This window comes from Geotrypetes seraphini, chromosome 7 (assembly GCF_902459505.1).
Source record: "Geotrypetes seraphini chromosome 7, aGeoSer1.1, whole genome shotgun sequence".
NCBI classification, from domain to species: Eukaryota; Metazoa; Chordata; class Amphibia; order Gymnophiona; family Dermophiidae; genus Geotrypetes; species Geotrypetes seraphini.
Genome location: NC_047090.1, coordinates 148,090,547 through 148,108,050, shown reverse-complemented (window position 1 = coordinate 148,108,050; position 17,504 = coordinate 148,090,547). Strand labels below are relative to the sequence as shown.

Below are 17,504 nucleotides of genomic sequence, written 5' to 3'. Positions count from 1 at the left end.
AAAATACACCCTAATGGACCGAAGCTTCCAAAGAGTAAAGAAACCCTAACTGACCAAAGAGTCCACCTGGTTCTTCATAGTCAAGCCCTGGTCCAGTATTATTCCCAAAACCGTAATGGCAGATTGAATAGGAAAGCTGAATTTATTTATACACAATGATGTTTTAGTATCAAACGGGCGCGGTGAAGCTACAAAAAGCTTCTGCCTGAGTTTGACATGTTTCTCTATAAAATGGCCCTCTAGTGATAAGCTCCAGTAGATTTGGTGCTATGGAAGCTAGGTGAAGTGGAACAGTACAACATAGCTACTGTTATTTCGCACTTAGCACAGCAAAAAAAGAACAATAGCCCTAAGAATTTTGCTGTTGGAGAAAGTATTTGGCTGACCCCTGACACATTGCCGAAACACAGTCCATATCGGGTCCTTTAATAAAGCTAACTCCACTAGTAACAAAAAAGCTGCACACGATACTAAAACAGAAGCCACAGACAGCAGCAAAAAAGGTCTAATGGACCTGAAAAGTAACTAACTTCTATTTCAGGCACTGGACTAACAATCATATACAATAAGATATATACAAATAATTAAAGAAGGGGGGAGGGAGTCTCAGTGTGATGGAACAGCGAAACGAGAAAAAAATCTCCAACACTCACATACTGAGGTGAAGGTCTAATAACCTCCACCTGCACACCATCATTGAGTCCCTCCTGTGTGCACCCACCAACCAAATCACAAAATAAAGTGAAAACATGAAATTCAACAGTGATATAATAATCAATCACATATTCACAGTGCTGAAACAGAGAAAAATACTTTGAAGGTCCCCCCAGCTGACTCCCAGGATCAAAAAGGAAAAACTTAGCTTGCAGGCATAGTCCGAAGATGAAAACAGAGGCAAGGCAACACAGTCAACTGCCGAGTCAGATGAAATTCAGGATAAGGTTCAACCAGCCCGGTTTCGGGGACTCTAGGTCCCTTCCTCAGGAACCTGTAACTTTAAACGGACAGCACTCATTCAGCCATGAGCGGCAAGTGAAACAAACAAGCCAGCATGGAGAGAGGGAGGAGCACACTGAGACTCCCTCCCCCCTTCTTTAATTATTTATATATATCTTATTGTATATGATTGCTAGTCCGGTGCCTGAAATAGAAGTTAGTTACTTTGAAGGTCCATTAGACCTTTTTTGCTGCTGTCTGTGGCTTCTATTTAGTATCGGGTCCTTTAATAACGCTCCAATTCTTGGGGCTATTGTTCTTTCTTTGCTGTGCTGCACTAAGGGCGAAATAACTGTAGCTATGTTGTACTGTTCCACTTCACCCAGCTTCCAAAGCACCACATCTACTGGAGCTTATCACTAGAGAACCACTAGAGGCTATATATAGACTTGCAGGATGTCGGGAATATCCTATTAATACTGCGGTGACGTTTTGACGTCATCAGGGACATTTTCTGGGACAATTGATGGGACATCTAATTTAGATGTCTTGCCGGTTCTATAATTGAAAAACTTGGACATCCAGTAGAACGGGGTCTTAGACGACGATTTTTCAGATGCTTATCTAGTAGATTTTTTAAATGTCTTATTCCACCTGGACATCTTTTCGATTATTGCCATTATTTTTTGGACGCCCTATTGGAAATGCCTTTCATGGTCTTTCAAACTTTATCCAAAATATTCTTTAGGTGAACATATGAAAAAAAATCATATGAAATAGTGTTCCTATTACAGGACCAACATAGGTTAGATTCATTTGTTGTAATTTTGGTGGCACGACAAAAGCGCGCGGACAAATGCGTGGAGACATGTGAGCGCAACGACAAATGAGCACAACGAAAATTGCATTGTGAATTGTGCTTGATGAAGTTATCAGTAACAATTCAGGATGGAGAGAATTTGATGGAACTCAGGAATTTTCCCCAGGGATTGTTACCTTGAAAAAACCTAATCGGGTGAAACATGTTGGCTCGAGATCCCTGTGTTTGACCACTAAGCTAAGTGCTATTTAATAAACAATATTTAAATATTATTTAAGCTAAATTTATAAAATAAGAATTAAATATTTAAATTGGTCCGATGAGGAAAGGACACTTAGGGCTTCTTTTATCAAGCCGTGCTAGTGGTTTAATGTGCATAATACCGCGCGTTAAACCACTGGCCACGCTAGCCGCTACCGCCTCCTCTTGAGCAGGCGGTAGTTTTTAGCCAGCGCGGGGGTTAACGTGTGATGAAAGTTAAAAGGAGCCCTTAAAGCCACGGACTATGAGAGTTTGTTGAGTCTCTGGTGGTGTCGCTGAGGACTATGAGAGATTGCTATTGAGAAGTCTTAATGGTTGCTGTTTGAAGATATAATAACTGCTTAATCATAGTGGATGTGATTGATTTCTCTGAAAGAAAGTTTAATTGTGGAGTGCCCGGATCATCTAAATTGGCAAATATTTTGGCACTGACATTAATTAACGATAAAGGCCTATAATTCTGTATGTCTTGTGAATTTTTGCCAGGTTTGGGAATTACAATAATGGCTGTCTCTGCAAATGAGCCTGCAGCTCTACCCATGATGTTTACACAGCTTTTACATGTGTAAATAGCAGACTTAGACATGTAAATGGCCCTCTGCGTCTACGTTTTTACTGTGATTTTAGAAAAAACACTATTTACACTAGTAGGTGTATATTCAGTCAATGGCACTCAAAATTTGGTGCCCAAAAACAAGGGAACTAAGCATGATTCTATAAAGGGAACACATGCATTATAGAATGATGCTTAGTGCCCTGTTAGGTACCAACATATGCCTGGTAAAACCAGGTATAAATGCTGGCACAAAAACTGGGCATACTCAGACTGTATTCTGTATTTTAAATAAATAAATAAATAAACCTGTGCAACTTTTTGGAACACCCCCCCCCCCTTGGTAATGTCCCTTTTTCAGATATGCACTATATAAGTTAGGTGCTGAGCATTATATTTATTTATTTAAAAATTTATTTCCTGTCTGTCTCTAGGTGGGTTACAAAATAAACATACATAAATTATTAACAACATATCTACATTCCCCTTTTCCATGTAAATCACAATAATCTAAAAAAAAAGTACAAACATCCCCATATTACTGCACTGTTTAAAAATTTGTTCTATAATCTTATTATTCTTTGATCAATTAGTCTAACATAAAAAAGGTTGTACAAATAAATGAGTCTTAAGATGCATGCATAACTCCTAATTAGAAACATAGAAACATAATGGCAGATAAAGGCCAAATGGCCCATCTAGCCTGCCCATCCACAACATCCGCTATCTCCTCCTCTCCCTAAGAGATCCCACGTGCCTGTCCCATGCTTTTTTGAATTCAGTCTTTTTCTCCACCACCTCTACGTTGAGACTATTCAACACATTTACCACCCTTTCTGTAAAAAAAGCCTATCACCTCTTAACTTCATTCTATGCCCTCTCCTTCAGGAGTTTCCTTCTAGTTGAAAGAGACTCGCCCCATGTGCATTTATGCCACATAGATGTTTCAATATCTCTATCATATTTCCCCTCTCTCGCCTTTCCTCCAAAGCATACTGTACATACTGAGATCTTTAAGTCTGTCCCCCATACGCCTTATAACAAAGACCACAAACCATTTTAGTAGCCTTCCTCTGGACCAGCTCCATCCTGTTTATATCTTTTTGAAAGTGTAGTTTCCAGAATTGTACACAATATTCTAAATGAGGTCTCACCAGAGTCTTATACAGGGGCATCAATACTTCCTTTGTCCTACTGGCCATACCTCATCCTATGTACCCTAGCATTCGTCTAGCTTTCGCCCTCACCAATTAACTGCAATAATTGGTTGTTAGCATCCAATCATTAGTTAAGGTCTCATTACTCAATTAAATTCTACATGCAACTTTGGGCACCATATATAGACTCTGGGGTTTACTATACAACTGTGGCATGCACAGTTTTGAAGAGGCACTTTGTGAGCATGCCTGGAAAGTATGTATATATGTCCTATTTTGCAATGGCATTGCATATATACTTTAAAAAGAAATTTCTCATTGGCAGGTACACCCACTTCAAATAATACATGTTAACTAACTACTCAAATGGGCTTAAAGTTTAGAGGAGCGATTGAGGGGTCGATTGTGTTTTAACTGTGTGTACTTTAAGCAACTTTAAACAAACTGAAAAAAATAAGAACCACTATATGAGTTTTGCTGCTCAGTTCCTTAATTGTTGCAAAAGCAACCACTTATAAGTTCAAATTCAATATGTAGAAATAAAAATAAATAAAACAAAAAGCCAAGTGATATCTTTTTTATTGGACTAACTAGAGCTTTTGAAGGTAATCCTTCTTCAGATCAGAGATGTTCAAAGCCCTAATTGATGTTCTTATTATATTTGCTGCCAATTACATATTTGTTTCCTGTGGCCTTATAAGTATTTTACAAAAGGCTCTACATTCAGCAAGTCTTTTGAACAATACCTTGCAAGTTTTGCACCTCCAGTTTTGGCCATCCCTTTCCTTACCTGGACAAACTCTGGAAGATAGGCTTTCAATTGTATTTACAGTATTTGATTATAGTAATTATTTATAGGCTGATATTCAAAGTCACCTGCATGGGTAAAACAGTGTTTTACCTGCCAAAATGAGCATTTGATTGTTGCTTGTCCGGTATACTTGTAAGAATATGGGACTAGTTCCATAACACATGCACTTTTTCCTGCCTTTAGAGGAGGTTTTGCTGGAAGCAAGAGGAAGATTAGGGCAGGATTTCAACAATGTGCATACTTTTGTATTTTCAAATAAGGCATATTGGTTTAGGAGAAAAAAAAAGTACTTGTTTATGAATGCTCTTTTTCAACAGTTTTCAAAGTAAAATTATATATGCATTTGTACTTTGAAAAGTAGGGCAAAATCCATTGGTAAAGAGTCATTGTAGACTTTATAACAATATGAGCAATGTGAAAATTGTCTCCTTAGTGGATAATTTTAGAAAATATACGAACATCTCTGGGAATTTTTTGACTAAAATCACCAGAAACAAAAAAAAAGTGATGTTTTAATGACTTCTGTTAAAGCAAACAATGTTTAATACAACAGTCCAAACCTTGTCCTTTTATATGAAAAAATAAAGTTACAGAATTTCAAACATATACGAGTAATTTTTACAGACTTCTTAAGGACCCATGACAATTAAAACTTAGCCATTCTCAAAATTTTGGATTGACTATAGTCACCTTTTCCCAGAGATGGCCATATATTTTCGACAACAAAGTATGTTTTATTTACAGAAAATTACCCCTATAAAATAACATGGCTGAATACATGTTTATAAGTATACATGCCCACCAGATTGTGCATTCTTAAATGCACAACCATACAAGATATTCCTAATGTTGGGGTCTACTACTATCTCATGGCAACCAGCAGCAATACAAAGGTTCCCAAGTTCTTCAGCAGAAGATGAATGTGCGGTTCCATGGGTCTAGACACCCTTCTACAAGCATTCTCTTTGTTTGCTTTACATTTTCCCACTGTGGCCAAACCATAAACAGAGTTCTGCATAAATATTGGCAGCACCCAGGGCTCGGCATTCTCTTCACTCTGGATTAGCCCAAGTGGCCGTGGTATGTGGTTCTGATTCTTCTCCCAGCTCATTCCACCTCCCTCTTTATTTTGGATCTGCTGTCGCAAGGCCCCATTCTCATGGAGGATCCGTTTCCCTTTGGTCTTAGGACATGGCTGTTAAGAGGGAAAAGGTAAGAAAGAAGGGATATTCTTATGATGTCATCACTTCTTTGCTGTAGGCAAAAAAGTGATTCACTTCTTCCACTTATGCTAAGGTGTGGAGGCTCTATGAGCTATGGTGTTCTTAAAGGGATATATATTGTTTCTCTTTTTGCAGCCTCTCTGCCTCAGATTTTAGCCTTTCTCCAAGATGGCCTTATAAAGGAACTGGCCATGAACTCACTCAACAATCAGGTTACGACTCTATCCTGTTATAGGGGTCATTTGTCTAATATGTCCTGGGGGGGTCTCACTGCCTAAAATGAGGGGTTACTCATTTTAGGCAATAGCGAACCAAGAGAAGTATGGGGGGGCAGTCTGTCCTAGGTGCAAGTCCTAAGGGGGTGAGCTGCCGGCAGACCAACATCATGTAAAATAAAGTTTGCGAAAGCCCCCTGCAAAGTGCTGCTGATGCTCTGGCATCTCCTGCGTCCAGAACATGCAGCTCAAAAGTCTGGAGATTCTTAATGGCAGTTCCCAGCAGGTCTAACTGGGAGCTGCGAGTCAGACTTTTACTGCAGGGATCCAACAGGAGAAGAGTCAATAGGATCATAGCCAATCTGAGTGAAGGAGGGGAGGGCTTTACAGCTCCTAGATAACTGGCTTCAGGCTGTTCCCAGGCACAGAGCGCACAGCAATGGGAAGAGAAAGATAGCTAATTTGCAATGCGTTGTTCGTGTAAAATCATGGATCTGCATTTCTTTGTAAACCTTGGGACCACTCCCTCCCCCAACCTGTGCACAAGGAGACATGGTGTAGTTGCTATGTGTTAGCGGATGTTAGGTTTGGTGCTGATCTTGTTGCTTAACATGTCTGTGCTTATGAGATTTAAAGTTTGTGCATTTATGCCTATAGTTGCTGCAGCTTGTGGGGAGAACAGGCTCCAGAAAATCTTGTCCACTGTCTGTATATCCAAGTAGCTGTCCACCTGGTGCTGACCAATTTCCTCCATTTTTTTTTTTTTGTTGTTCTTTCTGGCACTGTGAGAGCAGAGGAGAGATACTATGTATGTGTGAGAGCCCTGTCCTGTCCACTCCAACCGTACTTCCTCTGCTCCTGTTCCCTGCAGGTTTGGTGGGAGGGAATGGGACAATTCAGCACGGCCAGTTCAGCGGGGTCAGTTAAGCACGGTCCTTTCTGCATGGGACAGTTCATCACGGCCCTTTCAGTGCGGACCATTTCATTTCTTAATATTAAGATACCCTCTTAAAGTCAACCTTTTACCCCGGAAGTCTTCCCTCTGGACGACTTTTTTTTCCCCAATATAAAAGGAAACCTTATGATGTGCCTGATTGATCTTTGATGATGCCCCCCTACAAACCTTGAAGTCACCAGATGATGCGGAGGTAGGAGAAGAGGACCAGAGGTGAGTGAAGGGAAAGGAAAGAAGCACCCCCGCACCGGGTGGGGAGGGGCTATGCCCTCCATCTTTCAAACCTCCTGCCTCTTGCGGCTGATCTGAAAGCGTTCCCTCTGACGTCACGACGTCAAAGGGAACACTTCTGGGTCAGCTGCAAGAGGCACATAGGATCCGCTGTCCGCGGCTTTCAGCGAACGCTGCAGGAAGATGGAGGAGGGTGCCGGCAAGACAGAAAACACCGCATCACCCTCGAGCGTGAGCGGGGCCGCACAAAATACTTCTTGGGGCCGCATGTGGTCCGCGGGTTGGACACCCCTGTTCTAGTGCTTGCTTCAGTGTGTAAGATGCTGCCTTTCCTAGGTACAGTTTTGTTGTGTGACCTGTGGATTACTACAAAAATTCATATTTTTCATACAGAGGAGGGGGGGTTTAAAAATGATTGGCCCCGGGTGCCAGATATGCTAGGTACAGCCACTGATCTCAAGCCTCTAGTACATTCACCCTGCCCAGCATGGAATTTAAATCTGGTCCTTAAGGCTCTCCAGAAAGCTCCTTTTGAGCTTCTGAGATTGATCTTTCTTAATTTAAAGATCATGTTTAAACATAGTATCATAGTAAATGACAGAAGATAAAGACCTGAATGGTTCATCCAGTCTGCCCATAAATTATACTCATTAAAAAAATACACAATTAAATTAACTTGTCCCTTCTTTGATATTTCTGGGCCATAGACTGTAAAGTCTGGTATTGTCCTAGGTTCCATATGCTGAAGTTGCCATCCAAGCTCACTCTAGCCTATCCAACCATCCCGTTGTTTGTAAAGTCTGGCCAGTAACATCCTCATGTTCCAAGTTAGTAGAGTTCCCATTGATGCCCATCCCCGCCCATACTAAACTAACCCCCTCTTCTACTACACCGCGCTAGCGGTTTTAGCACGGGAAGGCGCAATGAATGGCCCGCATTGTTCCCGATGCTCATAGAGCTCTTATGAGCGTCGGGAGCAGCGCGGGTCATTCAGCGTGGCTCCCGGCACTAAAACCACTAGCATGGTTTAGTAGAAGAGGCCCTGAATCACCATATATGGGACACAGACCATGCAAGTCTGCCTTAGTTCTTTAATTTACATTAGAGATCCTCTATTTTGGGAGTTTCTCTTCGAATAGTACCTTCCTTCTTACCTAGAAACATTAACCAGTCTTAGTTTCTGCTCTCATTCAAGAAGAGCTCTGTGGAAAAGATCACATCACTGTGTTCCCTTGATGTACACTGCACTCATGTATTATTTGGAGGTCAACGCAAAAACAAAAAGGTGATATCCAAACTAACTGCAGCTAAAAGTCGAAAGACCAGAACAAAAGGAAAACTGCAGATGTGATGTACAAGGTGTAAAATTAATCTTTATTACAAAAGATTCAATGTAGCATTCAAAAAAATAAAATAAAAACAAAAAGGGTCCTCAGGTGTGAATCCACAGGACCCGACACGGTCTGTGTTTCAGAAAACACTCCTTCCTCAGGGGTTCTAAGTAAAGGTAATTGCAAAATATTTGATGTTAATGTGGAATATGACTAGTATGAACACTAGTGAGTGAACTGTGGTGCTACGTGAAAACATGCAGAATAGTGTAGATGAATAAGATAATCAGAAGACATAGCTGCGATATCGGTTTTAGCGCGCGCTGAATTGCCCCGCATGCTAGACCCTAATGCCAGCATTGAGCTGACGTTAGTTCTAGTCGCGTAGCGTGGGTTTAGCGTGCGCTAAAATTCTGCGGGCGCTAAAAACGCTATTGCAGCTTAGTAAAAGGAGCCCATAATGAAGAAGAAAATGTAAACCATATAGGAATATAAATATGGTTTAATAACACCCTCTGTGTTAAAACATATAAGAACATAAGAACATAAGCAGTGCCTCTGCCGGGTCAGACCACAGGTCCATCCTGCCCAGCAGTCCGCTCCCGCGGCGGCCCAAACAGGTCACGACCTGTCTGTATCACCAGAAGGGGCTCCCTTGCCACCTTGGTTTCTCATTTAAGTCCTGTCTTCCTATCGAAGTCCTAACCCTCCGGTCTTGCACATGCACGACCTGGTTTGGTTTCTATACTCATTACCTGATTAGCTTTCTATACTTGTGTTACATCCCAGCTCCTCCCTCAGTATCCCATGATCCCTTTATCCTTCAGGAATCCGTCCAATCCCTGTTTGAATCCCTGTACCGTACTCTGCCTGATCACTTCCTCCGGTAGCGCATTCCAAGTGTCCACGACCCTTTGGGTGAAAAAAAACTTCCTTGCGTTTGTTTTGAACCTATCTCCCTTCAGTTTCTCCGAATGCCCCCTCGTACCTGTTGTCCCCTTCAGTCTGAAGAATCTGTCCCTATCCACCCTCTCTATGCCCCTCATGATCTTGAAGGTCTCTATCATATCTCCCCTGAGCCTCCTCTTTTCCAGAGAGAAGAGCCCCAGCCTATCCAACCTCTCGGCGTATGGGCAGTGTTCCAGCCCTTTTACCATTTTCGTTGCTCTCCTTTGGACTCTCTCAAGTACCGCCATGTCCTTCTTGAGGTGTGGCGACCAATACTGAACGCAGTATTCCAGATGTGGACGCACCATCGCTCGATATAATGGCATGATGACTTCCCGTGTTCTGGTTGTTATGCCCTTCTTTATGATGCCAAGCATCCTGTTGGCTTTTTTCGAGGCTGCTGCGCACTGTGCAGATGGCTTCAGTGATGCATCCACCAGCACACCCAAGTCTCTCTCAAGTCTGCTGTCTCCCAACAATACCCCCCCCAATTTGTAGTTGAACAACGGGTTCTTTTTCCCTATATGCATGACCTTGCATTTGTCCACGTTAAAGCGCATTTGCCATTTGTTTGCCCAGTCTTCTAGCTTGTCCAGGTCTCTTTGTAGGTCCTCACACTCCTCCCTGGTCCTAACTCTGCCGCACAGTTTGGTATCGTCTGCAAATTTTATAACCTCGCACTTTGCCTCCTTTTCCAGGTCATTGATAAATATGTTAAAGAGTAATGGCCCCAGCACCGACCCCTGTGGTACACCGCTTGTGACTCCCCGCCAGTCAGAATATTGACCCTTTACTCCGACCCTCTGCAGTCTGCCCGACAACCAGTGCTTGATCCATCTGTGCACATCCCCTCCCACCCCGTGGTTCCACAGCTTCTTAAGCAGCCTTTCATGAGGCACCTTGTCGAAAGCCTTTTGAAAATCGAGGTAAATGATGTCTATGGGTTCCCCATTGTCCACCCGACTGCTTATTCCCTCAAAGAAGTACAGAAGGTTCGTTAGGCACGACCTTCCCTTACAGAATCCATGCTGGCTTGTTCTCAGTAGGCCATTCCTCTCGATGTGCTCGCAAATGCCGTCCTTGATCATAGCTTCCACCATCTTCCCTATAATTGAAGTCAGGCTCACCGGCCTGTAGTTCCCGGGGTCACCCCTCGATCCCTTCTTGAAGATAGGTGTGACATTCGCCAATTTCCAGTCCTCTGGTACCTCACCAGTTTTCAAGGATAGGTTGCAAACATGCTGGATTGTGCCCGCTATTTCTTGTCTTAGTTCCTTCAGAACCCTTGGGTGGATCCCGTCCGGGCCCGGTGATTTGCCGCATTTTAGCCTGTCTATCTGTTTGAGGACATCTTCTTTACTTACCTCTATGTGATCCAATTTTTCAGCCTGTTCCCCACTCATGAGCTCCTCTGAGTCCGGTATATTAGATGTGTCTTCGCTTGTGAAAACCGACGAGAAGAACGTGTTCAACCTCTCAGCTACCTCTTTATCCTCCTTAATCACTCCCTTCCTATCCCCATCGTCCAACGGCCCCACCTCCTCTCTCGCTGGTCGCTTTCCCTTAACGTAACTGAAGAATGCCTTGAAGTTTTTCGCCTCTCGGGCCAGCCCCTCTTCGTATTCCCCCTTTGCTTTTCTAACCTCCTGGTGGCATTCCTTTTGGCATTTCCTGTGCGTCTGGTGATTTTCCTCCGTTGGGTCCTTTTTCCATCTCCGGAAGGATACCTTTTTGTCCTTTATCGCCCTCTTTACTTCTGTTGACATCCAAACCGGGTCCTTTGATCGCTTGTTCTTGCAGCCTTTCCTGAAACTGGGGACATACATTCTCTGTGCTTCCTGCAGGGTGTCCCTGAATAGGGTCCAGGCGCTTCCCACAGTCTCCATCCTAAAGATGTTTCTGAGCTTCCTCCCCACCATTTCCCTCATAGCAACATAGTTCCCTTTCTTGAAATTCAGCGCAGTTGTTGCTGTCCTCCTTACTATGGGTGTCTCTCTTTCTAATGTGAATCTGATCGTGTTGTGATCACTATTGCCTAGTGGTCCTCCCACTTCTATCCCTCTAGCAGGCCCCCCTAATCCGTTTAGGATGAGGTCAAGAGTAGTACCCCCTCGCGTCGGTTCTTTGACTAGTTGCTCCATGAAGCAGTCCTTCACAGTTTCTACAAATCCTGTCTCCCTAGTGCAGTTGGAGTGACCCGTACTCCAGTCTATTCCCGGGTAGTTGAAGTCCCCCATCACTGTTACACTTCCAGTCCTGCATTCCTGTCTCAATTCTGCTTCCAAGTCGTGTCCGACTCCTTCTGGCGCACCAGGTGGTCGATAGTACAGCCCCAGTTTTATGCCCGCACCCTTGTTACCGGGTAATTTGATCCATAGTGATTCCAGCCCCTCTGCCTTTGTTGCCATATCCATCCCGACCGAGTGGATAGAGTCCTTTATATATAGTGCTATGCCTCCTCCCTTCTTGTGGGTCCTGTCCCTCCTGTAAAGCTTGTACCCCGGCAGCACCACATCCCATTGATTTTCCTCTGTCCACCAGGTTTCTACAATTCTAATTATATCCAGGTCCTCCCCCTTGGCCACGACTTCTAGTTCACCCATCTTGGCCATGAGGCTTCTTGCATTTGCGTATAAGCACCTCAGGTTCCGTCGTTTTTCTTCCACCTTTGCATTTATCTGGAATGCTGTGAAATGAAGAATAAGGAAAAACCATTGAGTTATTTGGAGGTCACTAATGACTTCCATTGTTCAGATCAACTTTTTGTTCTTTTTGGAGGGGGTAAGCCTACTTCCAAAGCTACCACTGCTCTGTGGATTAAAAAATGCATTTCTTCAGCTTATCTTCTATTGGGTTAACAGTCTCTTTTACAGATTAAAGCTCTCTCCACTCTAGGTCTTGCTATCTTATGAGTAGAATCTTGTGGTTTGTGGCTGAAAGAAATTTGTAGATCAGCTACATGGGCCTCCTTATACACCTTTGCAAGACATTATTGGATAAATGTCTCAGCCAGATCAGAAGCATCCTTTGGTTCATTGGTGCTTTCTGCTGCTCTTGCTTCTTCCAGCCCTGATTGAGTTCTGCTTTGCTACATCCCAACAGTTTCTGGATTCATATGCTGCTGATAACAAGGAAAGAACAATTATGTCTTGCCTGATCATTTTCTTTCCTTTAATCACATCATATGAATCCAGAACCCTGCCCTATTCTTTTTCAGTGTGATTTTCTGTTCAGGTTACTGCTGAAAGTTTTCATTGTTCTGGCATTAAAAAGTTGTTTTTTTCTTTGAGGAAGGAGAAAGCTGTTAAAGCATTGATTGATGTTCCCTTCTGCTTTGTTATAAGAAATACTAATTAATCAGAAGCCTCACTGTCCCAAAAGACAGAGTTCAGTTGTGCTCTCTATCTCCACCTGCTGGTAAACAGACATAACCCATCATTTTCTGGATTCATATACTGTGACTAAAGGAAAGAAAATTATCAGGTAAGACATAATTTCTCCATTTTCCTCATTCTGCATAAGTCACAAAGTGGCATCACTGAACCAATCAGTTTAATTAAATTCATTACATAATATAATACCAGGCAATAATTGTAGCATAGGATACATTGCCAAAATTTGTGACATGGTCAGTTTATCACTTAGAAATAGTAAAAGTGTAGTACATTTCATTAATTCACATACTCACACTCATATTGCTCCTTGGTTCTAAAACCAGTGTCTCTTTCACAGCCGTCTCTTGACTGACATGGCTCAGATAAAACAACTTCTCACCCATCATCTTTTCACGGTTCATTTTGCGCACAGCATAAAGACGGAATCGGAGTGCATAGCTGCCCAGTTCTTCTGGTTCCAGTTTGTGAAATGTGAATGCTTCATTGAAGACTGGTTGTGGCCCTCTTTGAATGCTAGTTTTACTTCTTTGCTTCTTGCTGGGCAACAGAACCACATGAATCTGCCATGTGCTCACACCACTGCGATCCTTGTCTGGGATGCCCTTGGCTTCTACCACTGTTACAATCAATTTTTGTCTTGATGCTTTATAATCAAATATGACATCTAAGTCACCACATTTTGATATTGGTTCATGGCTGTTCTGTGGTTCCTGTAGGGAATTTGTTGTATGTTGTTCCTGTGGTAGACATAATTTAAGTATTTAAATTTTAAAAATATGTATACTGAACCAGTTGAGTACATTGCTCGATATTCAGCCAATGACGGGCACACTCTGACCTCATGCCATCAGCATTAAACCTGAATATTCAATGCTGAACCATTTCCAGTGACTGGCATTGAATATTTGAGGCTTCTGAAAGCTGTGTGAGAATATGCTGCCTACTTGTCCTGGGATAAAGCACAGTTACTTATTTGTAACAGTTGTTATCCAGGGACAGCAGGCAAATATTCTCACAACCCTCCCTTCTCCCCTAGTTGGCTTCTTAGCTTTTTTTACTGAACTGATGGTCCCACAAGCTGACGTTGGGTGGCAAGACATGCATGCATGCGTGGTACAGGCAGTTGCGAGACTTCTAAAGAAGTTAAAGTGACAATACACTTTTGCATTGTCTGTACTGGGCTCCATGGATGATGTCACCCATCTGTGATAATATCTGCCTGCTGTCCCTGGATAACACCAGGTAAGTAACTGTGCTTTTCTAGCATATCACTGAATTAAATTACTCGTTCTCAAGTGCATTTTGCAGTTTTCTTCATAATTAAAAAAAAAATTCTGTTGGTCTTGATAAACAGATGTTCCAGATTTTCAGGCTAAATTCCAAAACTGGTGTATTCATTAATTATTATTAAGCGTGCAGATTGGAAATCTCTGAAGAATAGTGTGCCTGATGGAACAGGATGTTAACCTAAAACTAAATCTCCAGCACAGGGTTACTGAATGACTAGCCTAGAGAATGACACAGGGACAAAGTTTGTCACCATCCCTGCCCCATGCCCGCAAGTTTTGCCCTGTCCCCACGAGCTCTGTCCCTGTCCTGTCCCCGTGAGTTCAGTCTGATCCCATCCGCAAAAGCCCATAGTTATGATTTTATATATAATATCATTTATTAAAGTATAAAAAGAAACAATATTCTCTACAACTGTCATTTTATAAATTACAAATACAGAAAAGGGATCAACAAAACCCGTCTCCCCTTGCATTATCCCCGCTACTATCAGGAAAACCGAGTGCTACTTAGAAAATTCATCCTAACAGAATACCTTTGTTACACACACAGAACACAAATGCCAAATATATATTAGCTGACTAAAAATGATAAACATAAATTAAACCAAAATCCCAAGAAGCCATACCCTCCATGTACAACAAAGAAATAGAAAGATCCATTTCCTCCTATGCTATGCAAAATATAAAGATCACACATGCCAGGGATGGTGTTTGGCCAAGGAGTGCAATTAGGGCAACTGCCCCCTTGCTGAAGATGGTATAGGCTAATAGTGGGCTTTGAGGTCCCCTATCAAATTTCTGCCCTGGACCCTACCCATGTCTAACACCAGCACTGGCAGGTTTTCATATATTCTAATCACAAAGTAGAAAATAAAATTATTTCTTCTACCCTTTGTTGTCTGGTCATTTTATTTTTCAAGTCATGTTGGTCCCAGGCTCTGATTTCTGTTTCCTTCTGTCATCTCTTAACTCACTCGCCAGGGTCTCCTGTTCATTTGACATTTCTTCTTTCTGCTCACCATCCATCTTCCATCTTTCATCTTTGTGTGCCTATCTTTCCCTTCTCTGTGTCCCCTATATTTTCCTGTCTAGCATCTCCGTGTGGCCATCTCCCTGAATTTATCAACACTACTCTACGTCCTGCATTATTCATCTTCCTATTCTCTCCCACATATAGCACTTTCCCTCTATATCCATATACTCCCTCCCATGTCTGGCATTGCCCCTCTCTGTCCATGTACCATTCCCATGCAGCAACTCCCTTTCTGTCCCTGTCTCTATTCTCTCTAGGTCCATTATTTCCCCTCTGTTTCTGATACCTCCCTATGTTCTCCCTGGTACAGGGAGGGATCACATTTAAAAAAGAATTACAATGGGATATGAATCTTTGTCCCTTGGTTCATAGGCACCAGCTCTGTGTGTGCCTGAGCACCCCCAATATTTTTCCCTGTAAGTCTGTAGATCTGGGGCACCAAGCTCCATGCTGCACAGCTACAGGAAATACAGGAAGGAAGTGCTGCTAATTTTAGTTACTGCATCACCTCCCCTTGCAGCCTGTCCAATAGACTGCAGGGGAGAAGGTCCTTGCTGTAGCCTTGCAACTGTCAACGGGGAAGGCAAGTGCAGCAGATTGACACTGGCATAAGGAACAGATAGTTCAGATAATTTTATTAGCATGACAATATTACTTATTTGCTAAAGTAATAAGTATAGCAGTTAAGGTTAAAAAAAAAAAAGATTTACTGGGAGAGTAAAAGGAGCAAGGGAGGCGTGAAGGGAATGGAAAGGAGTCACAAGAGGGAAGGAAATGCAAGAAAGTAACAGGCCGTAAACTCAAGTGTATGTACACGAACGCAAGGAGCCTAAAGAATAAGATGGGTGAATTAGAAGCTATGGTACAAAAAGATAACCTTGACATCATCGGCATCACGGAAACATGGTGGAACGAGGAAAACGTCTGGGACACTGTGCTACCGGGATACAAACTATACCACAGAGACAGAGTGAGTCAAAAAGGTGGGGGCATTGCCCTATCATCAAAGAGGGAATTGAGTCTACAGGAAAGAACACGAAGAATAAGTTAGAGTCTCTATGGGTCAAAATTCCGGGAACAAATGGAACAAAAACAAAGATCGGCATCTACTACTGACCCCTAGGGCAGTCCGAAGAAATTGATGGAAAAATGACGGACGAGATTAAACGCAACTGCAAGGGAGGCAACGCAGTTATTATGGGTGACTTCAATTATCCGGGGTATGGAAACCAAGTTCCTGGATGCTGTAGGCAACAACTTGTCATGGAAAATACGAGAGGAAACGCAATTCTGGACTTAATTCTAAATGGACTACGAGGACCTGCACAAGGTGTAGAAGTCGAGGGGACGCTGGGAACCAGTGATCACAATATGATCTGCTTCGATCTGGACACAGGGGCGAAAGATCGATCCAGAACGACTGCCACGGCAGTGAACTTCCAAAAAAGAAATTACAAAGGGATGAGACTCATGGTAGGGAAGAAGATTAAGAAGAGGATAAGCAGTGTAAAGAAGCTAGAGCAAGCATGGTCCCTTTTTAAGGACACAGTCACCGAGGCACAAAATCAATATATACTGCGTATCAACAAGGGATCTAAGAGGAAAAAGAACAAGGAACCGGCGTGGCTCACTGTAGTGGTGAAGGAAGCAATCAGAGACAAGAAGACTTCATTTAAAGAATGTAAAAGGTAAAAAATGGACGAAAACTGGAAAAAGCACAAACAGTATCAAAGCAAGTGCCATAAGGCGGTAAGAGGGGCCAAAAGAGACTATGAGGGAAAAAGAGCCAAGGAGGCAAAAAACTTCAAGCCGTTCTTTCGATATATTAAGTGGAAACGACTTGCGAAGGAAGCGGTGGGGCCATTGGATGACCATGGAATAAAGGAAGTGCTAAAAGAGGACAAAGCCATCGCCGACAAACTGAACACATTTTTTGCATCTGTATTTACTGAAGAGGATATTCACAACATACTGGAAGCCAACAGGCTATCAGCGGGAAACAAAAATGGGAAACTGACAGGGTTTGCGGTCAGTCTAGAAGAGGTATGCAGGCAGATTGATAGGCTTAAAAATGGTAAATCCCCGAGACTGGATGGCATCCATTTGAGGGTAATCAAGGAACTGAAAGGACTATAGCTGAACTGCTTCAACTGATAGCCAAACTGTCGATCAAATCAGGAAGGATTCCAGAAGACTGGAAGGTGGCGAATGTTACACCAATCTTCAAGAAAAGTTTAAGGGGTGAGCTGGGAAACTAGAGACTGGTGAGTCTGACCTCGGTACCGGGAAAGATGGTAGAGGCACTGATAAAGGACCGCATCATTGATCACCTTGACGGACACAATC

The 17,504-nt window shown here is 42.7% G+C and overlaps 1 protein-coding gene across 5 annotated transcripts in view; it reads right to left on the bottom strand.

Moving 5' to 3' along the window:
* The window catches only part of SYT16 (synaptotagmin 16), a 136,938-nt gene that overhangs the window by 17,941 nt on the left and 101,493 nt on the right, over positions 1–17,504 (bottom strand). For all 5 annotated transcript variants that reach the window (XM_033953082.1, XM_033953081.1, XM_033953085.1 and 2 more), the window contains one exon: positions 13,130–13,573. In XM_033953082.1, coding sequence (XP_033808973.1) covers positions 13,130–13,573 — 444 coding nt within the window. The remainder of the gene's footprint in view (positions 1–13,129; positions 13,574–17,504) is intronic.